This window comes from Sander vitreus, chromosome 7 (genome assembly GCF_031162955.1).
Source record: "Sander vitreus isolate 19-12246 chromosome 7, sanVit1, whole genome shotgun sequence".
NCBI lineage: Eukaryota > Metazoa > Chordata > Actinopteri > Perciformes > Percidae > Sander > Sander vitreus.
The window spans coordinates 13,954,738-13,973,794 of NC_135861.1; the positions used below are offsets into that span (position 1 = coordinate 13,954,738).

The 19,057-nt window shown below is 39.1% G+C and overlaps 1 protein-coding gene across 3 annotated transcripts in view; it reads left to right on the forward strand.

Moving 5' to 3' along the window:
- The window catches only part of pex14 (peroxisomal biogenesis factor 14), a 49,695-nt gene that overhangs the window by 6,129 nt on the left and 24,509 nt on the right, over positions 1 to 19,057 (forward strand). For all 3 annotated transcript variants that reach the window (XM_078254747.1, XM_078254748.1, XM_078254749.1), the window contains exon 4: positions 18,888 to 18,972. In XM_078254747.1, the coding sequence (XP_078110873.1) occupies positions 18,888 to 18,972 (85 nt within the window). The remainder of the gene's footprint in view (positions 1 to 18,887; positions 18,973 to 19,057) is intronic.

Genomic DNA, 19,057 nt, shown 5'->3' on the forward strand with positions numbered 1-19,057 from the left:
CTCATGTAACAAAGAAAAAAAAAATTTTAGATGCTAATTTTCAAATATTGATAGATGCTGCATGCCATTATTCTCTTGTACTATCGATGCTACAAAGTATGCAAGTTTGTAAACACTTAAGCAACTGGTTTCACTGGTCAGACCCTTTGCTCTGATTGTGTGCTAGCCAGTGAAATCAGCCGCCAAAGTGTTTGTAGAGAATTAACGTCCGCATACTCTTTGCAATTGATGACGCATAGTTGAGGAACAGTGAGTTTTGTTTTTTATGATCTAGTGACTGAAAGAAGTTTGTTTTTATCTTTTCATCAACAAACTACTTTTCCTTGGCTAATCAGATCATATTACACATTCCCCAGTGAGATCAAGTGTTGAAGGCTTCCAATTAGCAGCCAGTCACTTTAGCACCACACTGATGTCCCCAAGCCCATAATGAGAGTGTATTTTATGTTTCTTTTCTTGAGAGAATAAAAAAACATGTAGGAAAGGTCTATTTTAGCAGTCACAATGGTTTCACATTTGCTTTAATCATGTTTAGCATAACACTTTTACCACATAGGTCTGTGGTTTAGCTTATTGTTTTTCAGTATGGGTTATCATCACCCACAATTGGGTCCAGGACGTGGTTGAATTAGTTTGCCAATAGTCAGCAGTCACCAATAGAAAACAAATACTATTTAAACAAACTTTTGACACACAGCATGCCAACAATCCTCCCTGTGCCTGCAAAAAAAACAAAAGAAAGGATATCTTTATCATCATTCTTGAAGATCTAGTAAAAAGTAAAATAATATTTTAATTTCACCGCATCTGTAAATATTGCTTCATTGATGCATTACAGTAGTATAGTTATGAATATTCTGTTATAAGAAATATTATTCTATATGAATAATGTTTTTGTTACCCCTTTAACTCAGGGTCTCTGGAGTCTCTAGAGTTCTCATAAATGTCTAAGTTGTGAATACATACAAAGCCAGTAACATTTAATAACAATAAACATCGGACATCTTTCAAGAATGTGTGAAGGAAAGTGTTAATTAGACACTGGTTGGCTCAAGTGATGACAGCGATTATAGCTAGGACTGTCTTTTTGCTAAGTGGGATGGAATACATCACAGGCACAATAGCTGTCCTTGTATGGACACAGCATCCAGGTTATAGGAGTGCTGTATTGTTCAGCCTACATGTCTCAATGTCATTCACCACCATTCACTCTTCATCCTCCCCCCATCATCCCTTCATGCCAAGGCTAATTTAATCCTGGGGTTATTGATTGTGGGAGCATTCTCCCAGGCTTTCTTTCAATTTACTTCAATTTCATCATCCCAATGCGCTTCAAGACTGCCTCCTCAAAAAGGGAAGAAATTCTTGTTATGAGGGTCCTGATTCGAGACCGGTTGACAAGTCTCCCTGCACCACCACCACCCTCACCCTCACTTCCAACCCCTTTTCTCCTTTCTCTTTTTGATGAGCTGCTCTTTCCCAGTTAAGTGGATTATTACAGTAGGGATAATTCTTGTCACATGGCATTATTTGGATGAGGTGAATAATTGAAATTTATGTCTGAAAGGATTTTATCTGGATGAGAGGAAAGGGAGTGCTGGCAGGGTTGGGAGGGCAGAGAGAGAGAGGGAGAGGGAGAGCATACACGTTTGTATAACATTTCTGTGCACATGTGCATGTCAGACAAGCCAGTGTGTCAGGCTGGGGACACCAGTCATGTTAACAGGTTCTGACTCACCTCGCCCAGATCAGCAGGCCCTGGCACACTGCACGGCATGGGCTCTCCTCTGTAGCAAGAGGGCCCAGCTCAGGGGCCGGTGCCACAGCCTTTGCCACCATCCAGGCCAGAGGGGGAGGTCAGGATCTGTGTGTGTGTGTGTGTGTGTGTGTGTGTGTGTGTGTGTGTGTGTGTGTGTGTGTGTGTGCGCGTGTGCGGTTGACTGGTATACCAGTCGTTGCCAGCCGCTGCTGTTGCCTCTGGCGCTGCTCTTTACTTGCTCTAACCCCAGCTTGCTTCTTCTCCGTCTGTAACCCCCCACCCACCTTCCACTCATCGCTGCCATGGCCATTGCCCCTGCCAGTCTATTGCCGGTGTCTCCCTAGTCTTTGTGCTCTCTCCCTGCAGTGACACCTGTGCTCACTGCTCACCCCTCGTCTCCTCCGATTACTCTGTCCTCATTGCTTTCAAATCCACCCAAACACACATAAATAACGACAATGAGCGTACAAATCCCTTTGATCACATGATAAAAAAAAAACTGGGTGAAACCAGGAAGTACATTAATATAATATCCAGTAGCATAGGAGTATATTCTGATATATGACTAGATATTGTATGGGATTCAAATTAAATGTATTTTTTCTCATCATATACTAAGCTGTAAACTGTATTATAGTTGCATTAAGTGACTTAATTGACTGCTCTGAGTGAAATGCAACTGGCCACCTGCTTGGCCATGTCTTGGCTATAATTAAACTTTAGATTAAAAATTTTTTTTTTTAAAAATTACTTGAAACTTTCATAGCTAAGGTATTTTGTCATTGTCTATTTGGAGATGAGGGCTGCAACTAATAATTATTTTCATTATCGATTAATCTGCTTTATTTTCCTGATTAATCTTTTGTCTATAAAATGTCAGGGCATTTGTCATATCAAAAAACACCCTTCACAATTTATCAGAGTGAATCATGTGAAATCTTCAAATTCTTTGTTTTATCTGACCATCAGCCCAAAAACCAAATACTTTCCCTCCCCATCTCATATCACGAAGAAAAGGAGCAAAACACAGGACCACAGTTTATCCCTGATATTTAATGTGAACATCCAGCACAATAAAGGGATAACCGCTGCAACAACTTTGTGTGTGTGTGTAGGCTTGTGTGTGTAGGCTTGTGTGTGAAGGCTTGTGTGTGTAGGCTTGTGTGTGAAGGCTTGTGTGTGAAGGCTTGTGTGTGAAGGCTTGTGTGTGAAGGCTTGTGTGGGTGTGCAGCTGGTCTACAGGAGAGTGTAGCCCTCACCAAATAGGATTCTAATTCTTTTGGGTATGCCTTGCAGAATTAGGCCTGTCCTTTACTCTTGGCACACTGAAAAATCACAGTCACAGGATGCAAGCGTGTGGTTTATGTGTGCAGGAGGTGCATCTGTACCATTTGTGTGTGCATGTGGGCATACGTAGTGTTAACTTAGTTGGTATATGTATTTAGGTTTGGGGGTTTTAGTACAGCAGAGGGAGGGTGGTAATGGGAGGGGAAAAAGAACTGTACGAAGAACATCCCCGGTCTCACAGCAACTTCAAAAGCTCCCCTTCCCTAGGATATTAAGCGACTGTGATGAAAAATTTAGCAAGCGTTAAATAAGCCGCTTTGAAGTGATCTGTTTTGGCTCAGCAGTCTCCAAATTTCCGTAGCCTCTCTGCAATAGCCATCACACTATAGAGGGGGTAAAAAGAACAGTGTGTTAAACGCAGGAGTTTTGAGGTACCTGGCAGGTTGGCAGAAGACGTGGCAACAATTATCGGTCCACCCAGCGACATGAAGGCACCACCGCTGCTATTGTCTTTTTGTGGCTCTTTTTCTCCTCAGTTCACCTCCCTCTCTCCCTGACGGCTCTTCTGCTGAGCCCCATAAGTCGCAGGCAGACAGATGTTCCTCATATGTTAGCTCTGAAAAGAGATTTTTTCTTTTTTACTTATGCATGGGTGTAACACAAATTTAACACAGTCAGAGGTTACTCATGGGTCTTGTCTTGTTTTTTGTCATTAATGACTTCCCCCATGAAACATGTTTGTGGAAATGTATGTCCCTTCACACCAATCTATCCTCTGTGTGTGTGTGTGTGTGTGTGTGTTTTTCACTGGATTATATGTACATGTACAGTACATTTTAAGTCATTCGAACTGTTTTACACTTTCACCACTATAAAGCAAAACTAACAAGAAGTTAATCTCTTATTTGATTATTCATATTTCAATTCATTTAGCATTCATCACTTTCAAAACCATTATTTTAATTTTTGAGGACTCCAGGTTTCAACACGCCCAAATTAATTATTGGGGCAGAATAAGAAATGGGAGCCAGTAATGAGGCTGGTATGGTAACGCCATTCTGTCAAGAAACTAGGCTACCATTTAGTTAGTCAAGGGAACCTTCTCTGAGATTTTCCTTTTTTCCTCTTTGCTCATTACTTTAATTGTAATTGTAATCCTTTATTGGAGCTGTCTGCAGTAAAGGAGAGTTATGGTCCGAGTGGGGGCGCGAGCCATAGAAATATTTCATGATTATTGGAGAAGACGGTCACTAGGTGGCAGCCACTAGTTGGGCCTCACTGTAATTACTCGGTGGGAAGTGATGGCGAGAAACTGTGTACGCCTGTGAGGGTGTGTGTGAAGAGAGATTTTTCAGATTCTAACACACTCCTTGAAAGAGAAAAGTGGAATAAATCTGATCACCTGCCATCTCACAGTCAATATATTCAGTATCCTGTCACATTGACTGTAAACATGCTACACGCTCTGCAGAACAAAGGCGAGTGTGGAAAGTATTAATCTTCATACTCTTATGTTTAATTTTAAATAAGTAAACCTATTTTGAATTATCTGAAGAATTATCTGATGAATTATATTAGTTATCTGAAAACTGTATTTCACAGTGTGGGCTAATGCAGAGTGATGTAGGATATGGTGATGACATGACATCAGTTGTATTTTATTTCCCATGCCAATAGTGAAACACATGCACACGACTTTGTTTGTTTCAGTGGTCGTGGTGAAGTTTTCTCTTTGAAAAGCATAAAAGCTCAATTCTCTGTTTCTCAGTGCAACACTCATTGTGCGCTGTTTGTTTCAGTGGTTAATGATACAGGAAGAGCCCTCCATTTTATTATTGCTGTGTTGCACTTTTTCCCCTCCTCGCCCAACCCAGCAGCTAGCCTCCTTAGAGGACTCTGTATGAATTCTCACTGTCATGTCCAAGGACGAGTGGCGCAGGGTCAGCTAATTGCTTTTATGATTATGATTTCACGTCAGATTTATCGTGCATGCTCGGAGCACATCTTCCAGGTCCTGCCGACGTTGCTGGCTCGGATGGGGAAAATGAGTTTACAGCTTCTGGCAGTGACTTCTTGTTTAAGTGCAGGTCACACTTTTTGACTCATTAGAGTTGGAACGCAAAGGGTGAATCACACAAGCTTTTCCTGTAAAAGCCCCTTTTTCTATGTCAGTAAATTAGAGCATTTCTTTACTTTGTCTTCAACATGTGCTAAAGTTTGGAGGTCATGAGTGAGGAATGACACAGACGAGAATTTTTGGTTTTTCTGTCGTTTGAACTTTTTTTACGAGCCATAAATCTCTCATCTTTGTTTCTATTTGCAGATGAAATCATCACGCTTACTACCCTCAGAGAATGCCAGAGTTATCAGTTGACTTCTTTTTGATGTTGGTGACTTTTTTTTCTTTCTATTGGTTCCTCCCATCTCTTTGAAAATGATGAGCACAGATGAGTCCAACCCATTGTATACATTTTATTTATTTTGTGGTTTCTGCCTCATGTGCTAAGCCGGACTAGATCTGCATTGCCAACCCCGACAATAGCGACTTTATCTTTGGATTTTGATGAGAGCATTGAAAATCCTTTAATTTACTGTAAAGTTCATAGTAAATGAAGAAGCTGTTGTCGGTGTATGTCACTTACACGCATATTTTATGTAGATATTGTCTTGTGTCCCGTGTGGCCCGTGGCTCTTGGTTTGTTGCAGTAATTTGACCTCGCTCTGACCTTCCTGGCTGGGCCGCAGTGTGACTAGTGACAGATGCAGCCTGGGAATATGGTTTGGATAGTTTTCCAATGCTCAGAGGAATGTTAAAGCTAGTTTTACCCAAAGTTCATTCTGGAGACACATGTAAAGTCTGTGATTAAGCCAAATTCAATAAACTTTAATGAATACTTAGGGCTTTATTTGTAGGGTTTTCGTCTCAGCAAGTACATTAATGTAAACAGCATGGTAGCAGAGCTGTAATTTCCTATTCTCCCACAATTTAGTGAACTGTCATAATATGTTTACTTAAGAAATGATAGAAATACGACACCAGTTTAATTACAGCGCAGTTATTTTGCCTCAATATACTTGGGAAAGTGGCCTTATTGAGTTGAGCTTCCTTTATACTCTCTATTCTGCTTTGTAATTACTTCAGCTTGATTTATCGTCTTTTCTTTGTGTTTATGGTTGTAAACTGCTCGAGTGAGTAACTTGGTCTGAGAGTGGCTTGTCTCCTCGTAGCGAGGCTGGAAATCTCCCGATGAATCTGAGATGTCTCCGCTGTCAAGACTGCTCACATCGCTCTCAGCCTCCAATGTCACTTTCAAGGCATAATTACACAAGTTGTGTTGATTAGTATGAGAAGCAATTACGCTGGCTTTCCGCAGCAAATGGAGAATGTGATGGCTCTTGATTGACAGGAAGCATCCTGGCTTTAATAAGTAAATGACTATGGTAATTCAGGTACTGAGACCCTTTGATTTGTCAGCATCTTTCTAATTTTTGTGATGTCCTCTGATTTTAATGAACATGAATTTGATTGAATCCCCCTTCATTTCCCCCTGTCCCTGCACCTGTCCGTCTGTCTCTCTCCTCTCTGACCAGCAAGTGCTTTCACAAGGGAGCCATACGCTTATGCTTTCAGAGCTATCCTAAACAATTCTGCTGCCGCTACTTAATTATTTCTGTAAAAAATAAAACAAGAAATAAACGAACAACATGCAGTTTTGGCACACTATTCAAAATGTGTTTTAGCACATCACGCCTTCGCAAGTGTGGGAAATCAGAGGAAAAATGATTTGTAATTGACACTTTGGGGAATGTTTTTTCTCTTTTATCTGGCTTCCCAGCAAGTTATTAGCTGTTAATGTGTCGGCAAGCTCCCCTACAGCGCCAGATATTTGTTCAAATGCTGGGATCCCCTCAGTGCATTTGTAACTACACTTCTGAAAATGCTGCCCTGTCTAATTATGTAATATAATACTGCCTTTTAGGCAAGTTTCTTTTAATTGAATAATATTAGTTCTAGCTCAGCGTAAGCTATTGGAACAGCAATACTTAAAAGAGCTCTTTATAGGGTATACAATACACAGTAGTCTACTGTAAAATGTAGCTAAAACAGAGTCTGCAGTTTACTCATTTTATTGATACAACAATCTAATTGATCTTTAGCTTTTACACTAAGATCTGTGTATTTTAGATTTTTTTTGAATTGAGGCCAAACATTTAAATAAAATTTGATTGGCCCAACCCTCAGTCTCATATTTCTTTCTTTGTTAACCACAGTTGGCCTAATCAAGTAATTCCCTGTTTGTCTTAGTAACCCCCTATAGAGTCATACATGCATAAATATAATAAAATAATTTGCTCTTGCACTCCCTAGCCTAGCTGTAATTTATATGGATTGAATGAGTGCTGCATTGTGGAAAAGCACGAGTGGACCAAATGCTCGTTTGTCACCTCTAATAAATGTTGGAATGTAAATTATGAAGTTATGCTTCAGATGTAAATGCACTTTATTCCAGTCCTTTAATGTAAACAGCCCACTCCAATACATTAAGGGGGGAGGAGGAAGGGCAGAGGGGGATTTGACTTAGAATTTTGACTGTTTTCACAATCAATAATAAACACAAAAGAGCCTAGATGGGAACGTTATAACATATCTGAAGTCTGGTTCATAAATTATTGCATGAAAGCAGGCTTGTACACCAAAAATGTAAATACATTAATGTTATTAATAATGTAGTGACTAATAGTTCTATCAAGACTGTAATAGCAGTTTAATGGAATATGACAGCAAGAATGTATTACACTTCTTACATTTAGACGGGACCTCACATGACATTTATCAGGGATTTCTAAAACATTTTTTTTTTATTATTTTGTTAAGTTAATTGCTTCTTTTCCCTCCCCCCAACGTCTTCTCTGGGAGGGGGGCAAAAAACTGGTAATGGATATTAATTAATATGCGTCAGTTTTCTGGGTTTGATTAAAAATAATGAAAGCAAAATGCTAATGGGATTTCAGAGTTTCTCTGTGTGTGGCACCCTGAGATTGTGGCTTTATCTGGGGAATCTGAAAAAAAGAGAAAGTGGGCTACTCTCCAGGCTAAGATGAAAGTGACAGAATACAGAAACTGAGATAAATTTATCATAAAACCTGCAAAAAGTGCACTTAAATGAAAATATTGCTCTCTAATTAGCCTAACTTTAGATGTGTGATACAGAGGTACATTGACAGTACACTGTAAAGTTTTCAATGTGTTTTTAAATGAAAAGTTGAGCCTGGTTTACAATTCATCCCCTCTTCTCAGAATAATGTTATCCTCACCTGCAAATGGAGTTTTATTTCTGAATAAAAGAAACACGAGAATCATTTCTGACAAGTTGCTGTCTTGGCAAGTTGTTTTTCGGGCTACTGTGATGCGTTTCTAATGTATGGTTGCTTGCCAGAAACTGTAAATATGGGCTTGTTTTTAAGGAAGTTTACCAAGCCTGTGTTTTTTTCAAGTGTTTTTTGGCCTTTCATTAAAATTAGACGCTCCTCATACTTCTTTAAAATTGAGCTACACTTCACTTGGCACTGATTATAGCGGGACGTCTAAGTCTTCGTCTATAGTCCACTACAGTTAGCATGGAGAAACCCTTGCCAAGACTTCTTTGTGTCTGTATGCAGTCTTCAGCAGAAAGAGGACTTTTAAAAGCTATCATTAAGGTGGGGCACAAGTGTAGACCAGCAGTGAAACAGAGGTTGGCACAGTAAAAAAGCAACTGTAGCCACTTGCACAACTGACAATTATCCAACACCTGGACTGGCTCTGCTCCCTGGCATGTACGTCAAGACTGTCGACTTCTTGTTAATGCAGTGATTAACAGGAAGATTGCATTTGTTTTCCTGTGCGGCTTTCCTGGCAGCGGTACTTTGCTTTCTCTTTGATTAAAATAGTAAATGGATGAATGCATTGTAGCTCTGTCATGAACTTCAAAAGAAAGGGTGAGATTGAGATGATAGGAACAGAATAAATAGAAGAGAAGCTGAGGCATTTTTTCCCTTTTACAGATTGTGTTTACTGTTGAATTTGGGATTTTAAGGGAGGTATTGGTGGCCTGCAATCCTGCAGATTTTTGTATATTTCTTCCTGTTTTTGTGGGGTTTTTTTTGTTGTCACTACGTGACTTGCCTTCTGTCCGTCCCTCCTCACATCTATTGGACTACGTCATAGTTTTCTTCCTTTCCATAATGTGAGGAAAGCAGCTTTAGGTATCAGGGGGACGAGAAAAGGGAAAGTGAAGGAGCTTCGTCAAACAGCCTGTACTTTTGAAATGCAGAGAGTGGCATTGTCATGTGTTTTCTGTGTCAAGGTCGACAGAAAATGTCAGAACAGGTGCTTGTCTGCTGCTGAGCTGCTTGCCAACTCAGCCCCTCTGCTGTAACACGCCAACCCGTGTGACATTATAGTGGTTCGCTGTGGGTTGTCTCCTCTCCTCTTTCTTTTAGAGGAGCCTGGTAAAACATGTATTTTCCACCGTCACCACATGAGTTGATGTAGAGTTCAGATGGGTGTTGACGCCTAAACTTTGACCACTGCCTCTGATTGTCACATAGTCACAAAAAGTATGGGTGCTGTGCAGGAATGACGTGCAACATTCCTTTCTGAATACTCGTTTTTTTTCTGGTGTTTTGATCTGATTAAATCTTCCCATTTTAGGAGACATACTTACATACTTTAAAAGGAGCCCTGTTTTTTCAAAAATAATCTGAGATCTGACGATCCACAGAGAGATCCAAAGGAAGAACATAAATATATGAACATTGCGTGACATCTGTGATTTATGGTGTGCTGATTCATTATCATTGTCACGTCACATATAGTTCTTAACAATCTACAATGCATCAAGCAAAAATGTTGCAAAACCTGAAAATTCTGTCTGAACTTCTCAGAAGAGGTGGATTATGTTTAGATGTGGCATAAACCAAATGTCACACATGCTTTTGTCACTTTATGACATTTCATAACCAATGAAATCTCCAGAGTGTAGCCTTACTGTCTCAGAAAGGTTGAAATGAAGAATAATCATTCAACCCGATGAGCTGTCGTGTTTGTATCCTCTCTGGCATCGGGTTAAATGAGAAGAAAGAGAACTGCTACTTCTGCGACCCTGATGAGCGTTGTCTTCTGACGCTGTCAGCACCACACTCTTTTTATGCTTATCCTACTCTCGAGGTTAGATTCTTACTGGCAGCTGGAAGCCTCCAGAAAAGGAGAATTAGCCAACATTTTTCTTTGTCACTTAGTGTGATCAGGAACAGACTCTGTCTGCTCTCTTTCTTCAAAACCAAACTAAAGCCTACTGCCCTAAGTTGCTTCCCTCATTTGATGGTGATTTCAGTTTGACTTATCTGCCGCTGTAGATGTGTGGCCCATTGTCTTGGCAAGTGTCTCTAAATGTTTCTGACAGGTCTCAGGTCTCGAAAAGACAGGCCGCAAGGGTGAACTGCCAGGCTTTCTTCCCCCCCCTTTGACTCCACCCATACCACCCCTGACCAGTAGATGGCGATGTTAATCTTCTCTGGCTTCACTCCTGCGTTGATGCGTCTCCCTTAACACCATACTTCTCCTCTCTTTCTCTCTGGGGCACTCGCTGAGGAAAGAGGGGTCTCACCCCGTGTGGAGGGTCATGCCACCAATTCCTCGCCCCCTTTGAAGACCATGAAATTACTGATCCAAGACGCACGATTAGTGCATTCAGCCTATTGACTGGAGACGGGTTGACGCGCGATTATAATGTCACTGGAATGTCACAATCTGCCTGGTTGTCTTTGTGAGCATACTCTCATCCGGTGGCACAGTGTACCCAAGAAGAAATAATTTGATCAATAAAAGGACACCTCTCTCTCTCTATTATCACTGGCCTCTCTATTCTAGTTTTATTAGTCAATTTGGCAGGATGAAAGGACTGCACACAAAACTGATGCCAACTTGCTGCATCTTCACCACAGCTCCCTGCTTTATTTGCCTATCGCACTGGTTCACTTCAAGGTGCTTTGCTGTGTGTGGATTGCAGGGTGTGCGTGTGCGTGTGTGTGTGCGTGTGCGTGTGTGTGTGCGTGTGCGCGTGTGTGTGTGTGTGTGTGTGTGTGTGTGTGTCTCTGGGTGGGTGCTGCCTGAGTGTGAGGAGCAGTTTGGATCAACAGAGGAGGATAGGCTTGTCATTGTAAGTTGCTTGTGACGGAGGCAGCTCTTCTTCTGACACCACAACACAACTTCTGTGGTGTGTCGCTTGGACACAAGCTTCACGTTGTTTGCTGCTGGTGCCGCTTGCGTTTTGCCTCAATCAACTAATTGAATGTGAAAGGCTGGCGGGCCTTGATGATATGAAGGACAACACACAGAGCGGTGGCAGTTTTAGCCTTTGTGGTTTTTTTTTGTTTTTTTTAGTGTAGCAGGTTGCTTCTCTCATTTCAACTGACTCGTTTTCAGCCTCGGATAAATTTATTGTGGCTAAACTTATATTTTAAAATGTAAATGTCTGAACAGTTTTTATTGACCTCTGTGCAGTTTTTTTTTCCTTTTTAAAGATGTGTATACATTGAGTTATAAAATGATGATTAAAGTGTGTAATTTGTCATGTTTTTATGAAATTCAATGGATCACCCAATGATGAGTCTGCAAAGTTTTTTCATATATTTTTTGTCTTAAGACTTTTGGTAACGCATGTATAAATCACTTTATAAGCGCATTTTTCGACTGTGTTTGGTAATAAACACAAACACAACACACATACTAAGACATGTTGAGCTGCTCTCCACAGAAAACCATCTTTGACACTCACCTCGCTACAGTTTTTGTTTGCATTTCAAAAATTGTACACAGTTATTTTGTGAAATGATCAAATATGTCATTTTTATGTTAAGAACATTTAAGTCAGCAAGCAAAGATCAGTGACCATAGTTTACACACACAGTGTTGTGTTTTGATTGTATTCTAAACATTAGTTCATGTGTTTGATTTCTATTTTTCAACAAAACCTTTCATACAGTAGGTAACACATTTCCAAACCAAAATATAGCCACATTATTGAGCACATTCCACTGGCCTAAAGTTTCATCGTGAGCACTCTTGTGTTAAGTAACACTCATTCCCCATACTGAAGAGCACTGCTTGTCACAGAATGTCATCAATGACTGTAAAAAAGAAAAAAGAAAAGCTTTGAATTACAGGAAAGAGGCACTGCATTAAAGAACAAAGGAGATCGATCGCAGTACATTACATTTTATGCGAATGAAAAAAAAAAATCAACTAATTAAAATTGATTACTCCTGCTTTGTAAATGTGTTTCTGAATTAAATTATTGTATGAAAACATTTTGACCAATCGAGGAGCTGAGGAAGTATCCATTACTGGATTGCAGCTGAGAAGGGGCTGGAATGTTTTGTGGTGGTTAAGTAGTTTGTTGTGCTCCGCTGCGACTCCCCTCTTGCTCCCCCACTGCTAAAGTGCCATGGGTTAATCTCTGATGACCCTCATCTCTCAGAGCAGCTCAGACTCATGGTTTGGGCCTTTTACCTGAATTAAAAGGAATTTGTGGGCTATATAAGTATTTTTGTCCAAAGTGGGTGAAAGTGAGGTGTCACTGACGGAGTCACTGCTCTTTAGTCATCGAGGCTCTCTGGGCTCTCAGGGCCCCGCTGGGGACGTCCTTATCTAAACAGTCATCTGTCTCACTAGTTTAGCAAGGGCAACCCCGGTAGCACGACTGACAGTTACACATTAAGAAATGTCAGACTGCTTTAAACCAAATCTCTGAAGCTAGTTTTGAATTGGCTGGATGCCACATGTTTCTCTTTAGGTTTGGATCTTAAAAGAATAAAAGAAATGCTTTGCTTTGTTGTTGCTTCAGCTTATTTTTATTTTTTTTAAACACTTTGTTGCTAGCGTGATGAACTACTGTTACTTCACGCTGCACTGAAATGGCTTCTTTTTTTTAATCTTGTTTATCCAGATCTTGAAAGAAATTGAATTCTTATTTTTTCAAACCACAACCTTTAAAAACACACTCGTTGACCCTATTTCTTAGTTTTAAGCCATATCATAATTTGTATTTACAATATGAAGGGAGTGAAGCAATCGCATGACATCATCATGCATACCCAACTTATTGAATCATAAAATACGTGGCTACAATTTTGGAATATAATTTTACACCATAGTAAAAAAGGCTTTCTCTATCTCCAATTAAGAAGGGGGGAATGAACCGGGCAACTTTTCTTTTTCCCTGATAGCCTTAGTATAACTCCAAAGGCTGTTTTATCTCTATTCATCAGTACTTTGCACAGTTTTTACAGTTTGATGATGTCCTCGCTGAGTTAAATGTACTTTAGCCCCTAGTGTTTCTCACCGCTGAACCTACTCAACTTTTCCATGTTTGTGATGACTGAGCTGTGATAGAGAAATGCTGCTGAATGGAAAGTTTGGTCTGCACATGCAGTGGACTTGAAAAAAGCTTGATTTCCGTCCACCAACCCCCCCTTTACAAAAATTGCATAATGCGCTTTTGATGTCATTATTGTAGCCTTGCCCATGGCTCTAACACTGACACTCATACAGCGCTGTATGTTATTTTTAAACCTTTGCGAAACAAATGTCAATGAAGTTTTCCATGACCCGTTTTCATCTATGTGGACTCTGATCTTTAAATTTCAAAAGTTACAATCATTCGATAACAATTGACCACATTCAGAGAAGAAAATAAGACTCACAAAACCAAACCACTGTATCGACCCTTCTACGCGCTGTACGTTTTAACAGATGTAAAAGTAGGTTTTCTCATAGTTTGAGAAGAAGAAGGAAAAAGCCCATGTTTCACCCGTACTCCTTTATCAGATTTTACTGAGGTTGAGTTTCAGTAATGGTTGTTCATTTAATTTCCTCACATTGTCGCTTCTCTGAAAAGCATTGCCCAAAAGAGAGGAAGACACACACAGTCCCTTTTGTACAGTCATTGTCAGAATGGTTCAGCTCCAGCAGAGCTGTTGAACCTCATGCAGTGTCTGAATGAGAGTGGACGTGGAGGTTAGCTAAATGGTCTGGTCTGCACCTCACTTCCTGATCTCTCAGGGTCAATAATTCCCTATTGCTGCTCCCATGAGGCCTTACTTCCTCCGCTAAAGGTCACATCAAGGCGGGAAAGATGTCACAGTTAGAAGGGGATTTAAAGCTGCTCTTTTAAAAAAAAAAAAAAAAAATTAAAAAGCACTGCTGGCCACATCAAGCAGTCAGGCGACTAAAGGAAACCCAGTAATTGCATTAAAACTTCATTCCTTTTTGGTAAGGCTCTGGTATCAGAAAGGTATTGGGTTAAGTAATTTAAGACAGCTGCCCCTGCTAGCAAATCATCCATGAAAGCACCAAATTAATATAGAGCTTCATTTTTCGCCGTCTCTCACTTTCTCTCGCTTTTGGTCCTCCAAACGTGTGTTTGGGGGGGAAATTTGAGACCAGCCTAACACAATTTTTGTCCGTGTCTATCAGTCTGTTATTATATCAGGGGCACTTCTCCACAAATGTACAGGCCGGGGCAATTTGGAATGAATTGATTCACACTGAGACTGAATCCTATACTTGCTAATGATTTCCTTTTAGCCCCCCACCCAACTTCTTGTTCCATCATGTCCTCTGAATGTCTTCATTGTTGCAGACAAAATGTGTCCATATACTTTTTTTTTGGAATAGATGACATGGATTACGGTTTTGGTAAGTGCATGGGAATTTTTTTTTTCTGTAAAAAATTTTTTGAAAAGCATTTGTGACTTTTGGAGACGTAAGGTGTGTCGTATTTTAATCAAAATGTCTAAGTTCAAAAGACTCAGAGATGACAACATGATGCGGTGAACCTTCAAGATAGGAAAGTAACCGTTGCAAACACTTTCAGTTTAGCGTAATTGTTAGTTAACTGGGTGGTTGAATTAGTTTTAGTTTAGTTTATATTTTGTTAAATAAATAAAATAAAAACAACAACAGATAAATAAGAACGTACATTTCAGCACAATATTCCAAAATTATTGTAAATGATTCAAATAAGAAATTCCCATGTTCAAAAAGGAGAAGGAAGAAGTTAAAAAAATCGTTTCTGGTCCTAGCCCCTTTTACTATTTTAATACTTTAGTTAAATCCCAAAAAATTTGATGCTTCACTTATTTACAGTATACCTGTATATGTATACATACACATACATGTTCAGTATATTTAACTACCTACACGCACATATACACATGCATACACATAGACATATATGCATGCATTCACACATACATATACACATTTTTTCTTTTCCATATATCTACTTCAAACTGAATAATAACCCATCCAAACTAGACATGGTATATAAGCCCAGCAACCATACAGTCAGTACACAAAACAATCACCTCGAGTCCTTTTCCTATCCATTCAATGTATTCATTTTTAAATAGTCTCTTAAAATTCCTCATTGTTGTACATGATTTCATCTCTTCACTGCAGCTGTTCCATAAATTAACTCCTTTGGTTGTGATGCAGTGATATTTAGCATTTGTTCTTGTTCTATAAGTTTCTTTTTAAGTTTTTAAAGTTTTTAAGTTTCTTTTTCTCTTTCTTATTTGAAACAACCCTTGGATACTGTCCGATAGCTGTTGATTATTTACTTTGTACATGATTTGTGCAGTTTTAAAGTCAAAAATATCTTTGAATTTTAGTTTGATGAAAAGTGGATTAGTTGGTGCTCTAAGTGTTTTTTGTTTTTTTTTGTTTTTTTTACAATTCTTAATGCTCTCTTTTGAAGGATGAATATAGGTTCAGTGTTTGTTTTGTAAGTGTTTCCCCACACTTCCAAACAGTAAGTAATGTATGGCAGTATGAAGGAACAATACAACATGTACAATAAACGTGGATTAAATAGGTATTTGGTTTTATAAAGTATTGCAATTGATTTGGATATTTTGGCCTTAATATGATTTATATGTGGCTTCCAACATAATGAAAAATAATGTATAATTTATTGTGAGGCATCTTTTAAATCTGTTGTGGTTTAAATGTTGTTCTGCAGTTTATTTCAAATACCGAAACTTACTGTAACTTCAAATAGGCTACTGAAACCAGCCAAAAGCACCAATCGTAAGGCATACAGTTAGTTGCTGTTTCAATATAGAAAGTTTGAATTTCCCAACTGCTCCTATCCTGAAACCCCATAATGCACACCTACATAATATTAATAGGTATTATAGTTAGTGCTGTTACTAGCTAGAGCAAAAATATACAACTGGTTACATGGATTCCCTTAGGTGTCCAACCATGAGGTTCGAACATAATTGGATTTTATCCTCATTTCTCATAATCCAAAGAATCACAATTGTAATTTTCAGACAAGTGCAGTGCAAAGTCTTGTCCAATTCAAACTCAATAACATTACTGTAATCTTGTCCGTTCATCAACTTCACTCTCTTTAAGTGTGTTGGTTAATGTTATCTCTTCCTATGATTGAGTTTTTGCCTCTTTTTCGGCTTTACCTGACACTTTATTGGTTATCTGGTTTGTAAAGATTATTGCTCTTAACATGAAGCACTTTGGTGCATTAGCAGTCTTTACAAGTTTTACAAAAAGCTTTACAAAAGAGCCTAATTGTTGATTTGAATGATTCACTAGTTTTCCAAAAGGAAGAAAAGTCACAACATTTTTATTTTAGTTATTTACACTGCTGACCTAAATGTGCCTTGTATTGTTACCCATCGTAACCCCCTAAAAGCCCCATTGTGTGCTACCCAACACTATAACTGCGATGATCCATAAGTCAATAACAAGACAAGACTGAAATCTGTGCAATGTGGTTATAATTGATTGAGATGTCTGGGTTGAACTTGTGCAAAGCATCTATGTCATCTGCTAAGAAGTGCACTTTTCCTCTCCCTGAAGATCTACCACTACAGTTTTAACCAAATGGACATTTGCCTCATTAGTTTGCCGCTGAGCTAGCTGCGGTGCTTACTAAGATGTCATACTTATGCCTATTAACATTGACACAATTTTCCTGTCAATGTTGTGCTATTGGAATTTTAAGAGAATGTAAACAAGGTTTGCTCATTCAGCATATTCTTCCTCTATTAGGTCATTACCTCTCCCAGGGCCTACATCACTCTGTTATTTACTGGAATAAATATTAGAATATTTGATTTCAGTGTGTTTATCGCTGGTTTCTGCCTTTACCACAAGTAGTCTCATTGACTCACTTACTTGAACAGTAAGAGCGTTGCCAAGAGCAGGATGATTTTGTCTTGTTATCAAAGGGATATTTTCTCTGTTTTCACTGTATCTTTTGGCCCAGAACATGAGTTGGGGGTTCACCATGCAAATGGTTTAATCTGCTTGTCACAATGAAGGTTCCGGGTGACTGACTTTAATAAGCCCTCAGCATATAGGGATACAGGAAATTCCATATCCCTTGCGTAACCCATGTGTACATCAAGGTCACAGAAGTGTCACAGTAAAATGGTAGATTAGTGTCTAAATAAATTGTGTCAGCATCTCTTGGGATGAATCTGCTACATTTTGATAAAATTCACTGTTGAAGTTGCATTACTGCATTTATCTTAAAGTATACTTACAAAGTAGTATACATCTGATGATGCTGCTGGTATATTCATGTGTGTACCTAATTACAATGCAAGTGTTATTAAGTTGCTTTTGAGCTTATTCACAGTCTTCTAAAGAAAAGTCGAATATATTTTCATAAGTTCCATAAAGTTGCCTGTGCCGTGATCCTCTACTGTACCGAGTGTTTGTCACAGAAATCTAGCTCTTTATGCAGCCTCTCTGCCACACCTACCCTTTGGACAATTTTAAACTAATTCTTTTGGATTGAAACAGGTTCATAGTATATGCAATGCATTACCCAAAACGAATTACCACTGGCAGGGCGCTCAATCACTTTGTATCTTTCAACACTAAGAGAAAAGAAGAGTAATCAAAACCTTTCAACCTATTAGAGGGATGACTTTTACAATTGAATCACAGGGACCACAGGTGCGATAATAAGTCATCTAAACCTCCCCTCCAGTGTGTTTCCCCTTTCTCTGTGTTCTTACATATTTATCTATTTTAGAAGGCGCCACTTCATGGCGCCCACTTCAAATTTATGTTTTAATGCCATTTGAGGAAGATTTTTTTTTTCGCCCTCCAATTCTTGGAAATGCATACTAGGGTGGAAAATTAAGGTGCATCTCGAAGGAAAACATAATAGAATCGATGAATGCAGTGCACTTAAAACTACTGATGTTCTGATGCTATTTAACGTTCTAGTGCATTAACGTTTCAAGTCATTACAACATTCAGGCTGGGTGATTTGATCATGGCAGGTTTTTAACTGGAAGAATTACAGAAGTTTTCAGCCTTGGATTCTCAAGTTATTAGATACAAATGATCACCTCTGCATTAAGTATAGATTTTCTTCCACTGCGCACTTAAGAATGGAAGTTTGTCTTTAAGAGGGTAATAGCAAATTAAGCTCCATACTCCATTTGTCCAGCACTCTTGATGGGCTAATTTTATAACTAATATAATTTTTAACTGCTGATTTGGTCATTCCCCACATTTAGCTGGAAAGTGGTCAGGTGGTCTTTCTCCTCACAGCTGGGTGTGGGGGCTTAGAAGCAACTATCAAATGGAATCCATTTATGTTTTTGTCTGGATTTATAACGAACCTTTTTTTCTTAAAGAAGGTCTAGACTGTTGTTTGTCCTGTTAAAAGCTCACTTTCCTGCAGACATTATCTTCTTCCTCTCACATTATCTTATTATGAGGAATTAAATCACATTTGTCTCTTCCCAGATTACCACTGCTGTAAAATTTCTACAGAACCCAAAAGTACGTCAGAGTCCCTTGGCCACCAGAAAGGCCTTCTTAAAGAAAAAAGGTGAGATATTTGATTTGCTCTTGATTTCTGTTGCAGGCAATGCAGGAAGCCCTACAAAAATACAATATAGATTTGTGAAAATATT